Genomic DNA, 26369 nt, shown 5'->3' with positions numbered 1-26369 from the left:
TGGTCTGTGGTTGTGAGGCCGGTTGGACGTACTGCCCAATTCTCTAAAACATTGTTGGAGGCTGCTTATGGTAGAGACATTAACATTAAATGATCTGGTAACAGCTCTGGTGGTCATTCCTGCAGTCAGCATGCTAATTGCATGCTCCCTCAACTTGAGACATCTGTGGCATTGTGTTGTGTATAAAAACTGCACATTTTAGTGGCCTTTTTTGTGCATATGTAGCATTTCTGAGATCTTTTATTTCAGCTCACGAAACATGGGAACAACACTTTACATGTTGCATTTATATTTCTGTTCAGCATAATTAGGACATACTTTTAATCCGCAAGCCAGAGTTGTGTTTCTTGTTCATGCTCAAATAACCTGATACTCCTTGTCTGAAGGAGTTCCTGGAAAGACAATCCACCCCTTTTGGCTCTGCTCACACAGTTTCACTCACTCCATGCTCTGTCGGTTCACTCCCAGCGACCTAGAGCCAGAATGGCTGGACGACGTCCAGAAGAACGGCGAGCTCTTCTACCTGGAACTGAGCGAGGGCGAGGAAGCGGCGGCATTGGCTCAGGCAGCCGCCAATCACGGCCTCTCCACCAATCACGTCCGCTTCAGCGAGAAGGAAGCGGAGATCATCAGCGACGAGTCCAGGAAGCTTCCTGATGGCGCTCCAACCAAAGGAGAGCCCAAGCTAAAAAGACTGGCCAGGATCCTTAGGAGGAAGCGGCGACCATCCCAGAGCAGAGGGCCCGACGGAGGAGGCGAAGACTCGTCATCTCGTCCAGTATCCATCTTGAAAAACCAAGCAGGGCAGAGGGTGGGGGTGATGGTCCAGCAGCTGAAGGATGTGTTTCTCTACCTGAACCCCAAACGCCTGGGAAGCTGCTCCCCTCCTCCCCCGGAGAGAGGGGGTCTACTGGAGGCCCTTCTGGGGGTGGTGCATCGCCCCTCCTGGGGCAGGGGCCAGGGAGACCCCGCAGGGAGGAGGGAGGAGAGGATCACTGTCCATGGCCTGGTGCCCAACAGCCCGGCCGTCAAGTGTGCACAGATACTGATAGGTGAGTGTACAAAACCATCACTCTGGATATGTCCCAAATGGCACCCTTTTCTCTTTATGTAATGCACTACTTTTGCCATTTCAGACACAGCCACAGGGATCAGTCGTATACAAATGGTATAGAATGCAATAAATTATTTTATTGACACCATTTATATTAAATAAAGTTAGACGTATAACGTTGTGGTTTACAGTAAATAGTTTTGATGTTTGTAGAGGCCGGGCACGGTCGTTCTGGGCAGCCCAAGGAATGCAAAAAACAAAACTGCTGAATACTAAAAACTATCCACATGAGTTAGTGTTTAAAGCCATGACTTTCATGTAGCCTACAAGTCCATGCTAAAGCAATTAGACTATTTAACTAACTGAAATAACTAAGGTGGAATCTGTGTTAGGGTTGATTGGAACGGGCACGAGTCTGCACAGAGGCAGGTGAAACTCGTTGTTTTACAAAAACAAACAACAGGCTGTTCCTAGATCTGTGGACTGTATCTCTTGATTGGATACCGGTCTGTTTTGTATATGTTCCACTCTTTGCCAGTTGCCCCTCCTTGTCCTGCCAAACACTGTGCTCCTCAACAAAACTATACTATTTCTGAACAGGTTACGCAATGTGGCGCAACATACTTTTACAGGAATGTCACTATTCCCCTTTTAGTCTAAGTTGTCTATATGTAACGTGACACTGGGAATGAGACTTTCTTCTTCGTCCCAGGTGACAACCTGGTCGCAGTAGACGATGTGGATGTTACCACAGAGAACATTGAGAGGGTTCTGTCCTGCATTCCTGGACCTACCCAGGTGAGTGTGTGTGTGTGTTAAAGGGTAATACAATTTTTTAGTCCAGATTGACTTACAGTAGTGAGTGCATACATATTTGTACTGGTTCCCCATGGGAATCGAACCAATAACCCCAGCGTTGCACGTGCCATGCTCTACCAACCGAGCCACGTCATAAATGTATCGTTCTATATATCGTTATCCTATTAATTTAGTCCATTTATCGATATGGATTTCTGTCCCTATCGCCCAACTCTAGTAGGTGTATGTGTGTGTTCCAAGCCCACCCACACAACTCCTTACTGACATATTAAAGGAACAGCAGTTAGATAGAATTATGTTCCGCTTTGTGGTGTGTTTATGAATAATAATAATAATATAATAATATATGCCATTTAGCAGACGCTTTTATCCAAAGCGACTTACAGTCATGTGTGCATACATTCTACGTATGGGTGGTCCCGGGGATCGAACCCACTACCCTGGCGTTACAAGCGCCATGCTCTACCAACTGAGCTACAGGACCACCTGAAGTTAAGTGTATTACAACATTGAAACGCTGCAAATATGAAAGTATGCGAAAGAGCGCCGACAGAACTTCGTTGTTGTTGTTGTTGTTGTTGTATTATGAGCCCCGGTCACATTATTAACGATGCAGGCTGCGGCGTTTCGGACACAGCCTCTGAAACAGAAACGGCAGCCAATGAAAGAAATCAATTTACAGACCCCCCCCCTAACCAACACGTCTGCTCTGCTTAGAAGTGTTACAGTCTGGGGTCTACGCACTCATGGCAGACACACACACTAACACGCAAGGCAGAGACACACACACACACACACACACACACACACACACACACACACACACACACACACACACACACACACACACACACACACACACACACACACACACACACACACACACACACACACACACACACACACACACACACTAGCACTCATGGCAGACACACACACTAACACGCAAGGCAGAGACACACACACACACACACACACACACTAGCACTCATGGCAGAAACACACACTAACACGCAAGGCAGAGACACACTCACGCACACGAACACACGCGCAAAGGCAGACCGAGACTGTTAGTCAAGAGCTCTCCACTGTCCCACATGTTCAAAGAGAGGTCTTGGAGGTCACTGGAATGTGTTATTAGAAACCACATGGATGTTTTGGCTCTGGACAGATTCACGAGGCTAGAATGCCCTGAGGTGTCCCGATTCAGTAGAGATACATTTTTTAAAAAAGGCTGCAACTCGAACTTCCACGTGAATCATTCGTTGACGTCAATGTGAGGCGTGTGGCGTGCATAAGATGTCAAGATAAGTGTGTGGATCTCAAGTCAGAATACCAGCTGCTTATCAAGCTTTGGACAATGAATCAATTAACAAAACCCAGCCAACCCCCCAACCCCCCTAAAAAAAAAAACCAGCTAATCTCAATAAGTGTCTGTTCAGGATTGCTCTTCTAACTAAGCTTTGGGAAGAGGATGTTTCTTCACGTTTAATTTTCTCCCTGCATCCAGAAAGTGGTATTTAAGTTGATGTAAATCCATTGTAGAATGTATGGTGAAGTAGAATGCCGAATACAGAAATATTTTTCCACTGCCATCTGGCTTCGCTCGGCTGTCAAAACGTATATATAGTAGGAAACAATCACCACCTATCTACATGAGGAAAACTGTCCAAGTCGGGGAAATGACACCTTGATCGCCATTCAGAAAACTGCTCAAGCTTTTTCCAAATCCGTCTCCTCACACGGTCAAAACAGGGCCTCAAGAAGGAGGAATTTGTAAATTACAGTGTCGGCGGGAGTGATGGCGTTTGCCGACAGAGAGAGCGAGGAGAGAGAGGAGAGAGGCCAGACTGCGGCGGGAGTTGTTTGAGAAAACACAGGAAAACGACCATTATGCTGCGGCCACTGAAAGCACAGCTGATTAGAATACGCGGAAAGCCAGATAGTAAATTACACTGTAGAGAGGAGGAGGAGAGAGAGATGTGAAAAAAACAACAAGGCCTCTCGTCGGACGGAGCTCTACTGACATAGTCAGTGGAAACTTCGGTGGTGTGTGTGTGTGTGTGTGTGTGTGTGCGCGCGCACGTGAGCGTCTGGCTGGCTGTATGTATGTGGTCATGTGTGTGAATGGCCCTCCCAGGTAAAGCGTGGTAGACAGTAGCAATTATATGGGCGGAGCAGCAGTTTGTATTGAGGTTGGACCACCATGCCCTCTGCCTGACCTCATAGTATAGTATCATCAGTATTACTTTCTCTCTCTCTCTTGCGAGCGCTCTCTCTTTCTCCGCCCCTCTCTCTTTCCCAACTCTCTCTCTCTTTTCTCTCTCTTCTCTCTTTCTCTCTTTCGTTCTCTCTCTCTTCTCTCTCTCTCTCTCTCTCTCGTTCTCTCTCTTTTGTCTCTTCTCTCTTTCTCTCTCGTTCTCTCTCCTCTCTTTCTCTCTCTCGCTCTCCCCTTTTTCCGTTCTGTATATGTCAATTGTCTCTAGCTGTTTCTCTCTCGAAGTCTCTCTCTCGCTCTCTCTCTATCTTTTCTCAATCTCTTTTCTCTCTTCTCTCTCTCTCTCTCTCTCTCTCTCTCTCTCTCTCTCTCTCTCTCTCTCTCTCTCTCTCTCTCTCTCTCTGTATGTCCCTTTGTCTCTCTTTATCTATCTGTATCTCTCTCTTTACCTCTGTCTTTCTCTTTGTCTCTCTTTTCCCCTCTCTCTCGCTCTCTCTCTCTTTCCCTCTTTCTCACTCTATTTCTCTCCCTATGCCCCTTTGTCTCTCTCTCTGTCTTTCTGGATCACTGACATCAACAGGCAGGAATCTGCCGAGAGCACCCTCCAACCTAACCACATCCCCATTATTTATCATGAGAGAACGTAGTGCCGCAGCCCTTCAGCCTGTCTGGCAGTGTCTATTGTACTATTCTATTCATTGTAAAAGGAATTTGTTCTATGACATTTGACATTTGTGTGTCTGTGTGTGCAGAATAGTGTCAGAAGGACTCACTCATCACAGTTAGGCCCTTCTCCTAATAACAGGCTACTGTTCCCTGCAGAGCCAAGATGGCGTCCGGCCCAGGCCTGGCGCCTTCCCTGGCGCTGCTCAACGGTTTGTGGGTTTCTGGTGACAGTGTCTGGAGATGTTCTGGCCCTCGCCCTAGAGTGATGGATGAATTCGAAATACAATTAATAAATGCTTAGTCTTTGTAAAGGACTTGCTCACGAACCCTTCAAAGTTTCGAAAGCATTGGACTGGTGTAAGCATGAACTTTCTACCACATTTCTGACTCCAGTCCTTTTAACTCCATTAGGAGTGTGAACACTTCTCGGAGAGGTAGAGAGTCAGACCATTTCCAGTGTCACAGTCCTGCGAGTGTACCACGCGCACACACACACACACCTGGTTCTGATTCGTCTCAATTAACGTCAACCAGAAGTCCTTAGCAGGCCTCTTTAGTGCTGACAGGTTACTGCCCAGAGCCAGCACTGTGTGTGTGTGTGCGCGTGTACACAGTTCTTTTTCACATTTGTATTCCAGTTTGTTTAAGTCTGTGTGTGTAGGCTACAGTATTCTATTAGTGTGTACATGTATGCATTTGGGCAGTAACCTGTCAGCACTAAAGAGGCCTGCTTAGGACTAAAGGACTAAAGAGGCCTGCTAAGGACTAAAGAGGCCTGCTTAGGACTAAAGAGGCCTGCTAAGGACTAATATAATTGAAATACAAGAGTGCACAGACATAAGCCGTCTGTAAATGGTAGCATGCATCTCTCCACCATACTGTTACGTGTTTCCATGTGCAGGCCTGTCCTTAGTGTGCTTGCTTAGCTTTGTGTGAATGGTGGTGTGTCATGCAAAAAGCTCTGAGGATGACAGAGCTGCACTCTTCTGGGCCATGCAGCAGGATCTGTTTCTGATTCTCACACACATCCATCCTGCTTCTCTTTCAGTGATCAGGAATATAATCCATTTCTCTCTCCATCAATCACCATTCTTCTATTTATTATTATTTGACCTTTATGTAACTAGGCAAGTCAGTTAAGAGCAAATTCTTATTTTCAATGGTGGCCTAGGAACAGTGGGTTAACTGCCTTGTTCAGGGGCAGAATGACAGATTTGTACCGTGTCAGCTCGGGGGTTCGATCTTGCAATCTTTCAGTTACTAGTCCAACACTCTAACCACTAGGCTACCTGTCTCCCTACTCTGCTTCCTCTTTTCCTGAAGGAATCACATCTACTTCCTCTTTTCCTGAAGGAATCACATCTACTTCCTCTTTTCCTGTATGAATCACATCTACGTCCTCTTTTCCTGGATGAATCACATCTACTTCCTCTTTTCCTGTATGAATCACATCTACGTCCTCTTTTCCTGGATGAATCACATCTACTTCCTCTTTTCCTGTATGAATCACATCTACGTCCTCTTTTCCTGGATGAATCACATCTACTTCCTCTTTTCCTGGATGAAGCACATCTACTTCCTCTTTTCCTGAATGAATCACATCTACTTCCTCTTTTCCTGGATGAATCACATCTACTTCCTCTTTTCCTGAATGAATCACATCTACTTCCTCTTTTCCTGAACGAATCACATCTACTTCCTCTTTTCCTGAGCTTTGTCTACGTGAACCCTTCCTGCTTTCCTGTAGCGCTTGTCCAAATAAATGATGCGGCAGCCCCAATGGACTGGACTAAATGTCGTTTATGGCCTTATTATGATCACAGTGTAGTTCCCCCTGCCGATTCTGTCCGACTGTGATTCTCCAGAGTCCTACAAAGTCACTACCGGCTTTTGTTTTGTAGCCAAACCCACAGCCTACCTCCTTTTTTTTTACAGTGTTTGAAAAGGGAAAACTCGGGCTGGCTGTTTTTAGAATGTGGTGAAAAGATACAGATGATGATGTCTTTAGGTCTTAGTTTATCTCTCCTGCTTTCTCTTTCCCCTCCCCTCCCTCCCAGGTGAAGCTGACCCTGGAGACAGCCAGTCCAGGAGGACCAGGGGAGGGAGGTGTGGACATGTCCTCTGCTCCCAGGCTCAGGCCCTCTCCTTCGGTTAGCCAGCTGGTGCGTCTGCTGTGGGGCGAGGACACGGTGGAGCTCCAGATGTCTATAGGACACATCCCGCACATTGTCATGTACCTGTCACTCAAACTGGACCCAGACACCCCACTAGAAGAGGTTAGTTCAGTTGGACTTTGTCCGAAATGCATATACCCTTAGGTAGTGCACTACTAAAGACCAGAGGCCATAGATAAAAGTGTAGGACTGGGGGTAGGGTCATCTGATCCAAGGTCTGGTTAAAAGTAACCTCTACCATGATCTTTTTTTACATTCACAGCGCAAGTCTACGGTAAAGGCGCAATCTGTTAGTTTTGTTTTCCCATTGTTCTTTTGAGATAGAAGAGAGCCCTATCAGTTCTGTGTTGTGGAGAACGCAGACGGAATCACGGAATCCAGACATGAAAACGGAATTTGAATTTGACTTATATCATTTTTTTTATTTAAGAACTTAGTAAAATTGGTGCAAATCAAGTTAAAGGCATCTAAAACAGGAATTCCCTTAAAGAGGTGGGGTTTCAGGTGTCTCCGGAAGGTGGTGATTGACTCCGCTGTCCTGGCAAAGGTAGTGGAGAACAAGGTCAGTTTGTGTGTGTGTGTGTGTGTGTGTGTGTGTGTGTGTGTGTGTGTGTGTGTGTGTGTGTGTGTGTGTGTGTGTGTGTGTGTGTGTGTGTGTGTGTGTGTGTGTGTGTGTGTGTGTGTGTGTGTGTGTGTGTGTGTGTGTGTGTGTGTGTGTGTGTGTGTGTGCGCACACACATGTCTACACTTTGTGTACCCATTAGCATCATCAGATATGCGTCTTCAATTAAATGTTAACTACAAAGTAGCCTATGCCTACCTGGCAGAATGATAGGACTATTTGCATCAACCCAGTGGCCATTTGTTTTGCAAACTCTGAAATCACATAAGCGCTACAGACACATCACTAACTGAACAATGATCTCTGGCTGGAGCGCACTTGAATTAAGGGTAACTAAAACCCCAAAATCTAAATTTCTTCGATTTTTTTTTCTTTCTCCCCCAGACCTCAAAGGGGTCTCCTGGTGTGGTTAAAGCATCGTTGTGGACGTTGAACAACCAACCTATTTTGGTGGTATACAGTCTGTGTTTTCTGACTAGGGACGGGCGTGAGTACTAGAACACTCAAACCGACATCAAAGCGCGATCTTTAACCAGAGATCACTTTTTAAGAATTCAAAAAATAATACTGTCAAACTATTTGGTGGAATGTGCTTTGTGGCTGCACGAACAGGCAAATAAAAAATGTGCCTTGGAAGAGAACATTATTTTGCTTTGACTCTAGTGTTCCATTTGTAATTTTTTTTTTTTAAGAAATCAAGCCAAGCATCACACAGTTCTTCTCCTTAAATTCCCTTTCCTCCTCCGGTGTCTCATTCACTCAATTGCGTTCCGACCGTTCCCTCCACACACTTGTGCCGAGAGCGCACGCAAGCTCCCGTTAGGCCTACAGAAATGCCTATAATTTCGTATCTAACTGATGGGAAATACACTAGCTACATTCACTGCCAAATGATAACAGTTTTATAACAAATTCAAAAATTGACTGGTTGATTGAAGTAAGGAAAATATGTGTTCCAACAACGAGCTGCAGTTTTGGGGTAATTTCGCCCCGTCTATTTTCTGCTTAGGCTACTTTGCGAACGTTTGTGCCTTTTAGAATAGGTTATCCTAGGCTATAACCCCACAAAGCATAGTCCGGTTCCATTGAAAATATCCAAGTTTGATAAAGACGGAGTATTTTCATCAGAATCATTAAGCACCAAACAGATGCCGTGGCCGTAATTCATCACCATGCCGTGTTAATTCATTTAGAAAATTCCAAACAACCGGCAGAATAACCTAAATCGAATATCTGTATAGAGAAAAGAAGACATATTTTGGTTTGTAACTGCGATTTCTATTCTTTAAAATGGCCAAATTGAGCCCCGTTTCAAATGGTCCCTCTTTGAGGATAACTGTTCCAGACGCGAGATGCGCGTCACTTCGCATCGGCATCTTTTTTTTCATTTGAAAAAAAATCTGTTCTATGCCATTGCAGAGCCATAGGCTTCCACAAGCAAGGTCCACTGCTGAGGTTACTGCCTTTTTGAAGATTGTGTTCCACGATATAATATAACCTGTTGATATTACGGTTTAAATAAATTAATCTTAAATTGCACTTGCTTTTTATTGACTGAAAATACTGTATATGGGGCTATATAGCAGTTAGGATTTGATATCTGTAATAGTTTTGATAAATTAAGCATTGTTGCTTGTGGTTGGCATATAGACAAATGCACACATATTGTTTTCCAGTGTGGGCCTTGTGTTAAATGTGTTATTATTTTTTCATTGAGTACTCGAGTACAAAAATATAAATCATGTGAGTATTCGAACAGTCAGAAAATGTCCCTATTTCTAAAAAGCAGAAGCTTTAGAGAACAACTACCTCTCTGGTAGGCTTCCAGATCCAACACACACACACACACACACACACACACACACACACACACACACACACACACACACACACACACACACACACACACACACACACACACACACACACACATTTCCTCCGTTGCCGCCAGGATTCACACACACACACACACATTCTATTCGTTTCCCTCTGTCACACACACACACACACACACACACACACACACACACACACCTGGAAAAACAAAGGTAGGAGTAGGAGAACAAGGTCAGTTCCTCTCTCTCTCTCTCTCTCTGTGTGTGTGTGTGTGTGTGTGTGTGTGTGTGTGTGTGTGTGTGTGTGTGTGTGTGTGTGTGTGTGTGTGTGTGTGTGTGTGTGTGTGTGTGTGTGTGTGTGTGTGTGTGTGTGTGTGTGTGTGTGTGTGTGTGTGTGTGTGTGTGTGTGTGTGCAGTGCATTTGGAAAGTATTCAGGCCCCTTGACTTTTTCCACATTTGGTTACGTTACAGCCTTATTCTAAAATTGATTCAATTGTTTTTCTACACACAAAACCTCATATTGACAAAGCAAAAACAGGTTTTTACAATTGTTTGCAAATGTATAAAAAAAGAAACAACTAATATTACATTTATATAAGCACCTTTGGCAGCGATTACAGCATCGAGGCTTCTTGGGCATGACGCTACAAGCTTGGCACACCTATATTTGGGGAGTTTCTCCCATTCTTCTCTGCAGATCCTCTCAAGTTCTGTCAGGTTGGATGGGGAGCGTTGCTACACAGCTATTTTCAGGTCTCTCCAAAGATGTTCGACTGGGTTCAAGTCCGGGCTCTAGCTGGGCCACTCAAGGACATTCAGAGAATTGTCCCGAAACCCCTCCTGCGTTGTCTTGGCTGTGTGCTTATGGTTGTTGTCCTGTTGGAAGGGGAACCTTCGCCCTGGTCTGAGGTCCTGGGCTCTCTGGAGCAGGTTTTCATCAAGGATCTCTCTTTACTTTTCTCCGTTCATCTTTCCCTCAATCCTGACTAGTCTCCCAATCCCTACCATAGGGATGGTGCCAGGTTTCCTCCAGATGTGATGCTTGGCATTCAGGCAAAACAGTTCAATCTTGGTTTCATCAGACCAGAGAATTTTGTTGGTCATGGTCTGAGAGTCCTTTAGGTGCCTTTTGGCGAACTCCAAGCAGCAGTCATGTGCCTTTTACTGGGGAGTGGCTTCCGTCTGGCCTCTACCATAAAGACCTGATTGGTGGAGTGCTGCAGAGATGGTTGTCCTTCTGGAAGGTTCTCCCATCTGGAACTCTACAGCTCTGTCAGAGTGACTATCGGGTTCTTAGTCACCTCCCTGACCAAGTCCCTTCTCCCCCGATCAGTTTGACCGGGCAGCCAGTTCTAGGAAGAGTCTTGATGGTTCCAAACTTCTTCCATTTAAGTATGATGGAGGCCACTGTGTTCTTCGGGATCTTCAACCCTGCAGAAATATTTTGGTACCCTTCCCCACATCTGTGCCTCGATACAATGCTGTCTCGGAGCTCTACGGACAATTCCCTCGACCTCATGGCTTGGTTTTTTTCTCTGACATGAGCTGTCAGCTGTGTGACATTGTATAGACAGGTGTGTACCTTTCCAAATCATGTTGATCAATTGAATTTATCACAGGTGGACTCCAATCAAGTTGTAGAAACATCTCAAGGATTATTAAGGGAAACAGGATGCACCTGAGCTCAATTTCGAGTCTCATAGCAAAGGGTCCGAATACTGATGTAAATAAGATATTTATTCTTATATATTTTTTTATACATTTGCAAAAATTTCGAAAAAACTTGTTTTTGCTTTGTCATTTTGGGGGTATTGTGTGTAGATTGATGAGGGGGAAAAAACGATTCAATCCATTTCAGAATAAGGCTGTGACAAAATGTGGACAAAGTCAAGGCGTCTGAATACATTCCGTGTGTGTGTGTGTGTGTGTGTGTGTGTGTGTGTGTGTGTGTGTGTGTGTGTGTGTGTGTGTGTGTGTGTGTGTGTGTGTGTGTGTGTGTGTGTGTGTGTGTGTGTGTGTGTGTGTGTGTGTGTGTGTGTGTGTGTGTGTGTGTGTGTGTGTGTGTGTGTGTTATGGTTGCTGTTGGATCTGGAAGCCTACCAGAGCGGGTAGGCTTCCTGATGCTAATCCTTTGACGAAACATAAATCAAAGATTGTTGGTAGCGTACAAAGATTTGCAGGTGTTATAGCAGGTGCAGCAAAATGCTTATGTTACTAGCTCCAACAGGTTACCCAGCCTAGGTTAACCTTGCAGCAATAAGTTAACCATGATGGTAATCAGATAAATAACATCAACAAAAGCAGCATCATTTCGCAGACACTGTTCAGGTTTATTGTTGGACTTAAAAATCTCTTTCAATTGAGATTCTATACTGATCATGCTGTTTAGACCAGGGGAGTGCTTCATCTGTATCCGGGAAACTGGCACTTGTGGAAGTCAAACACGGTGGAACAGAGCACCGAGGTCAGAGGATTTTGTAGTGAAGTGCTGATCCAGGGCTCCTGTTTTCTTGCTCTGTGGGGAGGTAGACTAGTAGCCAGTGTTCCTGCACGTGCAGCTCCCATCGCAATTCTGCGCAGAAGAAATATCAGCCTACGCAGAGAAGCACTAGACTGTACTTCACTCAACTTTCTAGAGTTTTCCCCTTTAGGTAACACTATTAACATTTCGTTTTACTGTGAGAATTGTGATCGAGTCAACGCAATATTAGCCACTTTCAATGTAACGTACCATAACAAAACGCACTATGCAAGACATAGTATACAAAACTAACTTTGCAAGAGATTTTCTTGTAGGCAGAGCGCATTGGAGGAGGATTCTATTGCTTTGACCGGCATGACTCAGGCCGTACTCTACATAACCAGTCAGTGCTGCGGCAGGCCTATGTGCAAATAGCCATATATCGATCTGTGCTGTTAAATTTTGACTGGATTGTTTGGGCTACAGTATGGGCGGTCCCGAGTCGATGCGCTTGTTTTGAGATCAAAGCGAGATATGCATGTAGCCACACGTGCACATTTGTTCATGTTCTTTGCTAGTAAGTGAGTTATTAGCCCAGTTATAGCTCATTTCTAGTCAACAGTGGTTGCTTCCAACAAGAGCACAAAATATGGGCATTTCTAGCCATCTTTGAAAAGCGAGTCGGGTAAAGAGCTTTTTTTTATGTCTTAAAGCGGCAGTGTTGTATTTTGAGACCTCTTGAATAAGAAAAGTAGCCAATAGGCAGAGGGTAGCATAATTTGTCTTATTCTCTGTAATAATGAGATGGGGATAAAGCCCTGCATGTTCTTTTTCTCATGGAATGGTAGGCCTACATCGAACACCACACATTGGCTGCTACTGTAGGCTGTATGATAGAACATCTACTTCCATGTTAAAATGTTATGGGGTGCATTTTCGGCCATTGCTTTTGATGGTAGGCCACTCTGGTAGGTCTACATTACGATCAAATAGCCACAGTAGCCTACTTGGTCACAGTTAAAACTGTAACTTAAAGTGGGTACAGCCTCAGTGTTCACAGTAAACGGGCCACGGAAGTTGCACAGAATTGTCACACTGTTCAAGTTTGCGCTCAGCAGACCTGAAATTTGCTCAGTGCTGGAAAAAGGGAACATTGCTAGCAGCTACACCCTCATTTCAGACATGCTCTCTCTCCTCCCTCTGCCCTGGGATTTAGGCCTCTTCTCTGTGGTGGCTCCTAAATACAGAGTTGGCGCTGTCCTTTTCCGCTCTGTCTCGCGGTGTATCCGAACTGACACCCAATTTTCTTTTGGGTTTGCCCTTTCTTTTAGCAGGGAAGTCCCATTGAGACCAAGGTCTCTTTTTGCAAGTGAGCCCTGAATCTTACAATGACAGTGGAACTACACTAATACCATGACTACACTGTACCGTCATACCTCAGTCAACGTGGTTTACTTGGTACACTGGGAGCATTACGAGATGTGTGAATGTCCTGGCATAGAATCCGTACCCTATCTAAAATATATTTATTTTTCAAAACAGAATGCTATCTGATATTCTTACAACCTCGGCAACACATTTGCTGCGATTAAAATTATTTAAAGATATGTCTCTTTCAAGCCTAAAATGCGATACCAAACCTTTAAATGTGTGCAGGCAGGGAGATTTTTGCTATTGTCCTATTTAGTTTTAGGATTATTGAGATTATTTGTGAATTTATATTTTGATATGATGTATTCTGACCCCTTGATTTTTTTCCCCACATCTTGTCACATTACAACCTTATACTAAAATTAATTAAATAAATGCTTTTCCTTATTAATCTTAACACAATAGCCCATAATGACAAAGCAAAAACAGGTTTTAAGAAAATAACTGTGCAGCGACGCTCCCCCTCCAACCTGACAGAGCTTGACAGGAACTCCCCAAATACAAAATCGAATCAATTTGTATTCGTCACATGCGCCGAATACAACAACCTTACAGTGAAATGCTTACTTACAAGCCTTTAACCAACAATGTAGTTTTATGAAATAAAAGTAACAAATAATTAAAGAGCAGCAGTAACATAACAATAGCAAGGCTATATACAGAGGGTACCGGTACAGAGTCGATGTGTGGGGCACCGGTTAGTCGAGGGAATATGTACATGTAGGTAGAGATATTAAAGTGACTATGCATAGATCATAACAGAGAGTAGCAGCAGCGTAAAAGAGGTGGGGGATGCTAATAGTCTGGGTAGCCATTTGATTAGATGTACAGGAGTCTAATGACTTGGGGGTAGAAGCTGTTTAGAATCCTCTTGGGCCAAGACTTGGCGCTCCGGTACCGCTTGCCGTGCGGTAGCAGAGAGAACAGTCTATGACTAGGGGGGCTGGAGTCTTTGAACATTTTTAGGGCCTACCTCTGACACCGCCTGGTATAGAGGTCCTGGATGGCAGGAAGCTTGGCCCCAGTGATGTACTAGGCCGTTCGCACTACCCTCTGTAGTGCCTTGCGGTCGGAGGCTGAGCAGTTGCCATACCAGGCGGTGATGCAACCCGTCGAGATGCTCTCGATGGTGCTGCTGTAGAACCTTTTGAGGATCTGAGGACCCACGCCAAATCTTTTCACTCTCCTGAGGGGGATAAGGCTTTGTCGTGCCCTCTTCACGACTGTCTTGGCGTGCTTGGACCATGATAGTTTGTTGGTGACGTGAACGCTAGGGACCTTGAAGCTCTCAACCCGGTCCACTGCAGCCCCATTGGATGAGAATGGGGGGCGTGTCTCATAGATTAGCGTGAATTGTGACCGCATTGGTACACTTTGGCTGTCGCACAACAAATGACACAGGAAAGGCAATGTGTGACAGGCTCCGTTATCTCTTCTAAAGCCCGTGTGTAGTCCGGTCGCAATAAAGACAATTTACCTTGCAAAAGATGATGTTTGTTCCGGTTCCAGGCGTACGGTTCACCACAAACACGGCATACATCAACATACTTTAACAGGATTTTTAATCGGCGATTTCGCAGCCATCCTCACTCACTGTTGCGCCCCTACGACAATGATAATGTCGTGAGCACCTCCACCCAAGCAAAGCATTTGACTGGTTTGACATGTAACTAGTTTTTCACTGTGTGCCCATCCTTTTTTTTATAGCTGATTTTGTGCCATGGACTTCCCCAGGCTTTCTGTTTAGGGAAACCTGGTTCTCCACGAGGCTAGTGTGTTGGTGAACCAGAGGGGAATGTCTGGCATTGTAAGAATTATCAGAGCTTTTGTCCTTGTTTCCATGGCTATGAGGCCTCACTCCTTAATTCCCCGCCCCCCGCTCTCTCTGAAGTGGGCCGCTCCACACCCTTCATAGCAGACAGCATGGTGTGGAGAATACTAATGACAAAGACTGTACCTAGATCCTGCCCTGTGCTTTCTTCTCTAACGGACTGTGTGTGTGTGTGTGTGTGTGTGTGTGTGTGTGTGTGTGTGTGTGTGTGTGTGTGTGTGTGTGTGTGTGTGTGTGTGTGTGTGTGTGTGTGTGTGTGTGTGTGTGTGTACCTCCATGTAGCAGGAGATCCTGTACCAGTACCCAGTGTCTGAGGCGTCCAGTCAGCTGAAAGGAGTCCGAGGGATCTTTCTCACTCTGTCTGACATGCTGGAGAATGTCACCGGGGGGCAGATAGTCAGGTAGTGTAGGAAAATCCCCGCCCACTGATCTCTACCTATCACCAGTCAGACCCACTTCAAGCGGCTCTGAGATCTACCAAAGTCAGAAATGTAGAAATTCCAGTCATTCATGCCGTGATTGTATTTCTTCTCGGTCTTTTCCCCTGCACCTGTTCCTCCTCCCACTCCCTCCTTTTTTCTCTGCCTTCTACCCCCCCCCCCCCCTCTCCTCAGCTCCTCTCTTCTGCTCAATAAACAGCTGGTCCATGTGGGCTACTGGAAGGAGAGCAACAACCTGCTGGTGATCGCCCTGCCTGCTGAGAGGTACCGACACGGCAAAGTCATCCAATGCATGCTTCCATATTCAATACGCTGTCTCAGCCAATCCCATATGTCAACTAAATGCTGTATCCCTTCCAGAATATTTGATCAATAAAACGGTCGGTAAGTAGCTGAGGTTCGGAGTGTTTTTCTAGCCTACTCCTCTTGGATGTGACTGTGTTTTCCCCTCGTATTCTTCCCCAGGGTTCCTCTGTTGTATCTGCAGACGGTAGTGGGAGGCGCAGTGAGGACTCTCAAGGTGATGCACGGCTCTCTGGACAGGTCTGTTGTGCCGACAGCAGGGATGCATCCTGAATTTGACCAAAAGTAGTGCACTGTATAGGGAATATGGTGCCATTTTGGACACCGGTTTGATTTCCTGGTTCAAGCGGTCCCAGTCTTTCTGGCTTCTCATTTGAAGCAAGGTAATTTATGCTGTTACATCAAACCTGAACAGGTTGTTGGCTTCTTTGAACTAACCACTTCTTTCTCTACCTCCTTCTGTCCCCCTCTCTCCCCTTGCTTCCTCCATCCCTCTCTCCTCCACCCCTTCATCTCATCTCTCCCCTTGCTTCCTCCATCCCTCTCTCCTCCACCCCTTCATCTCATCTCTCCCTCCACCACACCATCCCTCTCTCCATCCCTCCCCCTCCACCACACCATCCCTCTGTCCATCCCTCCCTTTCTTCCCCTCCTCCCCCTCCGTCTTGTCTCCATCGCTCCTTCCGCTCACCCACAGTGCATTCTGCCAGGCGGACCACGCCCCCAGGCTGGACCATTTCTTCTGCCTGTTCTTCCAGCAGCTCATCCAGCCTTCCAGGTTGAGTGACAGCTCTGGGGCCACGCCCACTGACCTATCGGGGACTCTCTTCCTGGACGGACTGCCAGCGGTCCGGTGGCTCCCTCTGCCCCCTGAGATAAAGGTCTGGGGATGGGCCACCACTTTGGGCCACGGTTGTGATGGGCCACTTTTAAGATGTCTTCTTCTTCATTGATGTCTTCACCATTTGCTGTTTGCGCCTCGCTTGTTACGTCTTCTGAAATGTTTTAGGGCACAGGATGTTTTTTAGGCTGTCAAGTCAGTGATACATTTAAGCAATTTGCTCTTGCTAAAGTATATTTAATGGGCCCCCCTTCCACCCTGTTGGATTTATGTATTGTCTTTGCTGCCCTCTGCTGTCTGGCGGTAAAAATGACATGTGCTCCTGCCGACTAGTCAGGCAATTTTTCCATGTCTAGCTCCAGAGCATGTCTGACTGCCACTTTTGTGAATGCAGAAATACGTCATGCTGCATCTGAATTCTACTTCTATGGTCTCTGATTATCTGTCTGTCCACAGATGGAGGTGGACACTGTTCTCTCAGACTTTGAATCGTCAGATTTCGGAGAAATGGTAAGTCAAATCATGACATAGGGCTTTAGCCAAAGCAGTGCACTGTGTAGGGAATAGGGTGCCATTTGGGAAGTAGACAAGGTGTCATGCTCATCCCCATTCCCATTAAAACGGAGCCACCAGCTGTCTCCTCCCCTGTGTAGGGTCTAGTAGTGAGTATTTCTGGATTGGCCTGTGTATATTTCATGTAATGGAGGATTCTTTATACCTGCATCTTCTAGCTGATTAAATGAAGCAGGGCTGGGAGGGAGGGGTGGTGGAGAGGGGGGGGGGGGCGGTAGACCGACAGGAAGTAGATCTACTACTTAATCATTCATGTCTGACCTTCTAAAATTGTTAATTATTTTATCTCTCTTCTCTCTCTCTCTCTCTCTCTGGCAGTCAGAGGACTTCTATGGCATGAGGCGTCTCTACGTGACACTGGGTTCCTGTCTGTTCTACAAGGTTGAGTGTCTTGTCACACACACACACACACACACACACACACACACACACACACACACACACACACACACACACACACACACACACACACACACACACACACACACACACACACACACACACACACACACACACACACACACACACACACACACACACACACACACACACACACACACACACTCACCTGACAACTATCTGCTGGGGCGCTCTCCTTTCCACACACACACACACACACACCCTGGGCCCACAGAGAAACTTGAAACTTCACAGAAGGGACAGACAGACACCCTTGGATGGATAGGAAGAAGGAGCCAGTTACATATGATTATTTACAGTGTATTCTGAAAGTTTTCAGGCCCCTTGACTTTTTCCACATTTTGTTACGTTACAGCCTTATTCTAAATAACCCATAATAACCCAAATGACAAAGAAAAAACAGTTTTTACTAAATGTTTGCACATTTGTAAAAAATAAAAATCCGAAATACCTTGTTTACATCAGTATTCAGACCCTTTGCTATGAGACTCGGAATTGAGCTCAGGTGCATCCTGTTTACATTGACCATCCTTGAGCTGTTTCTCCAACTTGAGTCCACCTGTGGTAAATTCAATTGATTGGACATGATTTGGAAAGGCACAGACCTGTCAATATAAGGTCCCACAGTTGACAGTGCGTGTCAGAGCAAAAGCCAGGACATGAGGTTGAAAGAATTGTCCGTAGAGCTCCAAGACAGGATTGTGTCAAGGCACAGATCTGGGGAAGGGTACCAAAAAATGTCAGCAGGGTTGAAGATCCCCAAGAACACAGTGGCCTCCATCATTCTTAAATGGAAGAAGTTTGGAACCACCAAGACTCTTCCTAGAGCTGGCCGCCCGGCCAAACTGAGCCAATTTGGGAAGAAGGGCCTTGGTCAGGGAGGTGAGCAAGAACCCGATGGCCACTCTGACAGAGCTCCAGAGTTATTTTGTGGAGATGGGAGAACCTTCCAGAAGGACAACCATCTCTGCAGCAGTCAGGTCTTTATGGTAGAGTGGCCAGACAGAAGCCACTCCTCTATAAAAGGCACATGACAGCCCGCTTGGCACAACCTAAAGACTCTCAGACCATGAGAAACAAGATTCTCTGGTCTGATGAAACCAAGATTGAACTCTTTGGCCTGAATGCCAAGCATTACATCTGGAGGAAACCTGGCAGCATCCCTACAGTGAAGCATGGTGGTGGCAGCATCATGCTGTAGGGATGTTTTTCAGCGGCAGGGACTGGGAGACTAGTCAGGATCGAGGAGGGAAAGATGAATGGAGCAAAGTACAGAGAGATCCTTGAAGAAAACCCGCTCCAGAGCGCTCAGGACCTCAGACTGGGGCAAAGGTTCATCTTCCAACAGGACAGTGACCCTAAGCACACAGCCTAGACAACGCAGCAGTGGCTTCGGGACAAGTCTCTGAATGTCCTTGAGTGGCCCAGCCCGAGCCCAGACTTGAACCCAATCGAACATCTCTGGAGAGACCTGAAAATAGCTGTGCAGCGACACTCCCCATCCAACCTGACAGAACTTGTGAGGATCTGCAGAGAAGAATGGGAGAAACTCCCCAAATACAGCTGTGCCAAGATTGTTGCGTCATACCCAATATTACTTGAGGCTGTAATCGCTGCCAGGTTTTTCAACAGAGTACTGAGTAAATGGTCTGAATACTTATGTAAATGTGATATTTCAGTTTTTAATTTTGTATACATTTGGTTAAAAAAAACTGTTTTTGCTCTGTTGTTATGGGTTATTGTGTGTATATTGATGAGGGGGAAAAAATATTTTATCCATCTTAGAATAAGGCTGTAACGTGACAAAATGTGGAAGAAATGAAGGGGTCTGAATACTTTCCGAATGCACTATAGATGGGATATCATCACCCAGAATAACATGCTGTACCCCCTCATTCTCTGGATGGCTCATCATCAGCCTGTCAATTGATGCTGAATTATTCATGATTTGTAGAAGGTTGCTCTCTAGGTTCAAGTCTCCATTCTCATGACCTTTGTATAGAAAGAGTCTGGCACTCCAATACGATGGGGCGACTTGTGTTCTAAATTCAATTGTGTTATCTGTGTGTGTGTGTCCAACCTGTGTGCGTGTGTGTGTACTCTGTGTCTCTGTCTCTCGACGTGTATGTCTCTCTGCCTGTGACCAACCCCAGGGCTATCTGATAGCGAACCACCTCCCCAAGGAGGACCTGTTTGACGTCTCTCTCTACTGCCAGCACTACTGTCTCCTCCCCCTGGCCTCAGAGCAGCGCGTGGGCCAGCTGGTTGTCTGGAGGGAGGTGTTCCCTCGCCACCACTCACAGATCCACCAGACCAAGACCATTAGCAACCACTGTACCACGCCTGGCTACTGCCAGCCCCAGGGACGCTACTTCCTACTCATAGTGGGACTGGTAAGACCATAGATACATCCAGTACCAGTCAAACTTTTGGACCCTCTTACTCATTCCAGGGTTTTGTCTTTTTTTTATTTGGAATATTTTTCGATATTGTAGAGTAATAGCGACGACACTGAAACGATGAAGTGACTCATATGGAATCATGTCGTAATAACCACAAAAAGTGTTAAAACAAAATCAAAAGAGATTTTATATTTGTGCTTCGTCAAAGTTGCCACACTTTGCCTTGATGACAGGTTTGCACGTCCCACAATGTAGAAAATAGTACAAATAACGAAACACCCTTGAATGAGTAGGTGTGTCCAAACGTTTGACTGGTACTGTACATATAAAATGACATATAGGGTCTTCATTGAAAATGCAGGATTCTATGTTCCGTCAGTTACTCTAATGAGTGTCACCTTTTTGTTTTTGTGTCATTTCTTGCTCTTTTTCTCTACCTTTATTTCTCTCCTCTTTCTCTTTCCCCTCTAGCTGTCCCTCAGACAGACATCCAACATAATGACTCTAGTTTTGTGTTCCAGGATACCAACTACACGCAGACATCTGTTATCCCATATATTCTCTCTCTCTCTCTCTCTCTCTCTCTCTCTCTCTCTCTCTCTCTCTCTCTCTCTCTCTCTCTCTCTCTCTCTCTCTCTCTCTCTCTCTCTCTCTCTCTCTCTCTCTCTCTCTCTCTCTCTCTCTCTCTCTCTCTCTCTCTCTCTCTCTCTCTCTCTCTCTCTCTCTCTCTCTCTCTCTACCGCTCCCTCTCCCCCAGAGGCACTTCATGCAGTGTGTGCTCCTGGAGGCGAGTGGCTGTGCGGCCCCTGCCACGGGGGCCCCAGGGCCCGACTGTGTGTACGTGGACCAGGTCAAGGCTACCCTCCTACAGCTGGAGGAGCTGGACTTAGGGATGGAGGAACGCCTGGCCGCCCCGCCTGCCCCCTGCCTCTCCTGTGCTGACTGGTTCCTCCCCTCGTTCGTCCGTGACAGGTTGTTTTTAGTTTGACCATTTTAAAAACAAAACAATTCAACGTGTAGAAGTAAAATAATTGTGTATAAATAAGTGCATAGATAAAATTGAGGATGACACAAAAGGTTTCCATTATGGTTCTCAGGTTAGACACCCTGGCTGCCTCGTCTCCTGTCCTCAGCAAGCTGGCCGGGAGCGTGAAGCCTCCCTCCTCGGACCAGGGAGGAGGAAAGGTGGTGGGCCGGAGCCTGTTTGGACGAGGCGCTCGGAGACCTAGCTCCAAGAGGAGTCAGTCCGACAGCGGGAGCAAGGGACAGTCGGATGGGGGTGTAGGAAGGCCGACTGGACTCAGTCCGCACTCCACCCCGGACTCGGCCCGGAAGCTGGTCGGCCAGAGAGACTCGCTGGGTTCTGGAGGATCTGATGGGAGTCGAGGCAGTGGGAGCATTTTCAAGGTAGGGTCTTAACCTTCCTTCGCCCATTGCGTCTCTCATCCTTATATCTATAAAATGTTATGTTCCACGGCACACTTTATTAAATTACAGACAGACATAAAAGGGCACACACACACTGCTAGGAGAGCACAATATTTAGTGATACACTGGGTTTTGTCAAATACCAATGTTGTTCCCCCCCCTTAGATTCCCAGGATGAAGCATCCTAACCCGTTCTACCTGGGCACCCTGAAGAAGAGTCTAACTGAGAGAGAGACAGGGGAGAAGTACAACACTATGAAGTGAGTGAAACAGGCCAGCAGTGTTAGAAGTGAGTTTATCCTTCCCTGTTGTAATAATGCCCTAAATCTCCTCTCTGCTGTAGTCCTATCCTTTCAGTCCATCCTATTCTATTCCCTATCACACTATTCAAAATGTTATTCCATCTCATTCTATTCCACCCCATTCTCTTCCATTCTGTTCCATTCCAATCTCTCTCTGTTCTGTGTTGGCCAGGTTGACGTCTGGGGCAGAGAACACTCTGTTCCACTATGTGCTGATGGAGAAGGTGCAGGGTATCTTCATCGCTCCTACACACAGGGAACTGGCCCAGCTCAGTGGCTCCATCCACCCTCAGCTAATTCGCAACTTCCACCACTGCTGCCTGTCCATACGGGCTGCCTTCCAGCGGAGTCTGCCGCCCAGGGTAAGATACAGAACGGAACACACACACAGACAGACTCTCTCTCACACACACCGTGGCGATTTTAGCATGTGGGGTAAACCTACCCAGTTTTTTTTAGTTGCATGCCAGCAAAGCCACTACTGTTAAGGCCTACATAAAGCTGTCCCAACAGCAGAGCTTTCCTTTCAGCACTATGGCTCTCAGCGGAGACTCGTCTGGCAGCGAAACTGTTCATTCAGCCTCCTTTACTGCCTTCTTAAAAACCCTAGCTGATATAGCTGACTTGCTTAAATAAATATGGTTTCCACTTGCTCCTTGTGTATTTGTGTAACTCAATAAGAACCACATTCTCCTTCCATAATCACGAAAGGTCGACATGAGTTTAGACTTTTGAACCATACACAAGCATTACTACATTTAATGTTCATTAAATTCATCATGTTTATTCTTATGTTATCTTATTCTTATGTTAACTTGACTCTTCTTTAAGTCACCACACACACAGAGAGCGAGGGAGAGAGAGAGAGAGAGAGACACGGTTAGCTTACCATTTTAAGTATTTTATTAGGCCTATGTGGTCTAAAAGGGAAGGAAAATACAATCACGAGGATCCACTTTATAGACAATATACAGACGCACAGGCGGCGCAATGCGCAAACAAGACAACCCTCTCAATATCAACTGGATTTACATCGGTCTATTACTGAACTTTTTTATTGAAAACCAATATTTGAATGAGAAGAGACTCACTGGCATACATTGTTACAGACCCAACAACATTATATAGTGTGCCCTCCCACTTCACGAAAAGCACATGAGCTGGTTACAATACACAAAGTAAGCAAAACGATGAAATCATTCCAACATTTCCTACAATGACGAATAAGATACAAATGGCATAGACCTATATAAGCAATATTAGCAATGGAGATGTACAAACTATGGCATAAGGGAGCGATGAGCGGATAAGACGCAAGCCGTAATTTCAATTAAGACATGAACCTATAAAAGTTTAAGCCGTTGGAGGAGGGAGGGTACTAAGCTAATATATGGAATTGTTTAAGATGGTTATAAACTCAGCCAAAAAAGAAACATCCCTTTTTCAGGACCCTGTCTTTCAAAAATCCAAATAACAGTTAATGAACATGCACCTGTGGAACGGTTGTTAAGACACTAACAGCTTACAGACGGTAGGCAATTAAGGTCACAGTTATGAAAACTTAGGACACTAAAGAGGCCTTTCTACTGACTCTGAAAAACACCAAAAGAAAGATGCCCCAGGGTCCCTGCTCATCTGCGTGAACGTGCCTTAGGCATGATGCAAAGAGGCATCAGGACTGTGGTCAGGGCAATACATTGCAATCTCCGTACTGTGAGACGCCTAAGACAGTGCCTCAGGGAGACAGGATGGACAACTGATCGTCCTCGCAGTGGCAGACCACGTGTAACAACACCTGCACAGGATTGCATCCAAACATCACACTTGCGGAACAGGTACAGGATGGCAACAACAACTGCCCGAGTTACACCAGGAACGCACAATCCCTCCATCAGTGCTCAGACTGTCCGCAATAGGCTGAGAGAGGCTGGACTGAGGGCTTGAACGCCTGTTGTAAGGCAGGTCCTCACCAGACATCACCGGCAACAACGTCGCCTATGGGCACAAACCCACCTTCTCTCGACCAGACAGGACTGGCAAAAATTGGCTCTTCACTGACGAGTCGCGATTTTGTCTCACCAGGGGTGATGTCGGATTCGCTTGAAGGAATGAGCGTTACACCGAGGCCTGTTCTCTGGAGCGGGATCGATTTGGAGGTGGAGGGTCCATCATGGTCTGGGGCGGTGTGTCACAGCATCACCAGACTGAGCTTGTTGTCATTGCAGGCAATCTCAACGCTGTGCGTGTGGTACCCTTCCTGCAGGCTCATCCTGACATGACCCTCCAGCATGGCAATGCCACCAGCCATAGTGCTCGTTCTGTGCGTGATTTCCTGCAAGACAGGAATGTCAGTGTTCTGCCATGGCCAGCGAAGAGTCCGGATCTCAATCCCATTGAGCACGTCTGGGACCTGTTGGATCAGAGGGTGAGGGCTAGAGCCACCCCCCCCCCAGAAAAGTCCGGGAACTTGCAGGTGCCTTGGTGGAAGAGTGGGGTAACATCTCACAGCAAGAACTGGCAAACCTGGTGCCGCCCATGAGGAGGGGATGTACTGCATGACTTAATGCAGCTGGTGGCTACTCTAAATACTGACTTAAATTTGATTTGGACCCCCCCCCCTTTGTTCAGGGACACGTTATTCCATTTCTGTTAGTCACGTGTGTGGAACTTGTTCAGTTTATGTCTCAGTTGCTGAATCTTATGTTCATACAAATATTTACACATGTTAAGTTTGCTGAAGATTAACACCATTGACAGTGGAGAGGATGTTTATTTTTTTAAATAATGTATCATTTAGCTATTGGATTTTGAATTTTAGGACCCCTTTAGGTATCCCCCCCAAAATATTTTTAAATGATTTGATAAATATCATTTGGCATTTACTACTATAGCCCATAGAAATGCCTTGAATAACATTCATAAATGTAAAGAATGATTTGCATATACGTGGATGCGGTGGATAGACGCAGCCCACACACAAAAAATGACATCTCCAGCTTAAACTGACAGCTTTTGATGGATATTTTTGAATTACGTTACTTACACATGGGTGCGTCAATAGACTCTTCAGGATTAATGAGCGAGCTAAGATGGACATAGTCGATATAACTATTTGTTCAGTACGTGTGAAATGTACAGCTACAGAATTCAGAACATGGGCCGTTTGTTCAGTATTCTCCCTGTACACCAAGTCAGAACCGTAGGATAAATAACGGGGGCATATAAGCAGACAATGAAAGCTCTTACAATATTCGATAATGACAATTCTCTAAAACAGGCTAAAGTCTACATGTACACCACTAAGTCAGAACAGTAGGCTAAGTTATGAGGGGGAGAGAGACCAAATTCTATAGATCTATAAATTATCTTCATTTGACAAGGATTTGCCAGTAGATTGTCGACGTGATTCATGCTGATGCCTGCTTGTCTAACTTCCTAGCAAAGTTTTTGAAAGTGTGATGTTGACATGATCAGCCCAATCAAAGCTATGGTAGATATAACGCAATTTGACATCATTTTTATCTGTGGCCAATGACCTTGAGCCTTCTTGGATGTGCACTTCTAATATAAATCTGTGGCAGCACCCGAGGGGGCTTGAACTTGCCTAGCTCTCCCATAGATTCTGCAGTGACATAATGTCCCCATGAGCTACAGAACGCTGAGCAAATCTCGGCGCAATTAGGTAAGATTACCAACGCCTACACTCTGTATTTTTGCTGGCTACCCCTCCACCACAGAAAACACAGAGCTAGGCTAAAACACCTACATTTTGGAGCTGCCTTACTTTAAGAAAGATACCATGTTTGTCTGCGGCTTTATTAATTTTATTTCCGCCCATGAAACATGGGACCAACATGTGATGGGTCGCTACTGCAAACACACTATATCCCTGTATGTAAGAATGTCTATGTTGTAATAAAAAAGGTGGTGTGTGTTTATGTTTAACCTCTTAGACCTCTCTTTGTGTGAGTAGGGCAGGCCAGGTACAGACAGACCCCAGGGGACCCATGGGCTGGGCCCAGTGAAGGAACACGGAGTTCTGTTCCAGTGTAAACCTGAGAACTGGACCGACCAGAGGAAGCCAGCCCCCACCATGACCTACTGGGTTATAGGGTATGTGACAGAACAAAATACTAAATTCTACCCTGTTCCTTTTGTAGTGCACTATTTAGAAATCTGGATAAAAGTAGTGCGCTTATATGGGGATTAGGGTACGTCAGAGGACACCGTGTTTCAGTGTGAATCTCAAATGGCACACTATTCTCTATATAGTGCACTATTTAGTGCTCTGGTCAATGTACTATGGAGAGTAGGGTGCCGTTTGAGACATAACCAAGTCAACTGTCTGTGCTTGCCTTACATAGTGTGAGCGCCACTGTACATGATTGAGTGTCCTAAGAATGATATTTATCTTGCCTCTGTTGCTATATAGGGTCAGTGTTATGAATTCTATATTGTGTTTTCTTTGGGGGGGGGGGGTTGAATGTAGGGTAGGGATGGTGGCTGTCCTTGAAGTAATGACTGATGGCACTTTGGGATGTCTCGACT

General features: G+C 45.7%; 1 protein-coding gene across 4 annotated transcripts in view; it reads left to right on the top strand.

Moving 5' to 3' along the window:
• LOC124014513 (protein inturned-like) overlaps positions 1 to 26369 on the top strand; it is a 65729-nt gene that overhangs the window by 37736 nt on the left and 1624 nt on the right. For 2 of the 4 annotated variants that reach the window (XM_046329604.1, XM_046329605.1), the window contains 15 exons: positions 469 to 1052; positions 1767 to 1852; positions 6815 to 7033; positions 15395 to 15513; positions 15727 to 15816; positions 16018 to 16095; positions 16553 to 16736; positions 17153 to 17206; positions 17588 to 17650; positions 19843 to 20082; positions 20849 to 21063; positions 21189 to 21498; positions 21685 to 21779; positions 21994 to 22183; positions 25795 to 25934. In XM_046329604.1, the coding sequence (XP_046185560.1) occupies positions 469 to 1052; positions 1767 to 1852; positions 6815 to 7033; positions 15395 to 15513; positions 15727 to 15816; positions 16018 to 16095; positions 16553 to 16736; positions 17153 to 17206; positions 17588 to 17650; positions 19843 to 20082; positions 20849 to 21063; positions 21189 to 21498; positions 21685 to 21779; positions 21994 to 22183; positions 25795 to 25934 (2667 nt within the window). Of the gene's footprint in view, positions 1 to 468; positions 1053 to 1766; positions 1853 to 6814; positions 7034 to 15394; positions 15514 to 15726; positions 15817 to 16017; positions 16096 to 16552; positions 16737 to 17152; positions 17207 to 17587; positions 17651 to 19842; positions 20083 to 20848; positions 21064 to 21188; positions 21499 to 21684; positions 21780 to 21993; positions 22184 to 25402; positions 25935 to 26369 lie in introns of those variants that run through there. The other 2 variants (XR_006835034.1, XM_046329606.1) reach the window with 2 other exon arrangements.

This window comes from Oncorhynchus gorbuscha, linkage group LG25 (assembly GCF_021184085.1).
Source record: "Oncorhynchus gorbuscha isolate QuinsamMale2020 ecotype Even-year linkage group LG25, OgorEven_v1.0, whole genome shotgun sequence".
NCBI classification, from domain to species: Eukaryota; Metazoa; Chordata; class Actinopteri; order Salmoniformes; family Salmonidae; genus Oncorhynchus; species Oncorhynchus gorbuscha.
This window is presented reverse-complemented; position numbering and strand designations above follow the sequence as displayed.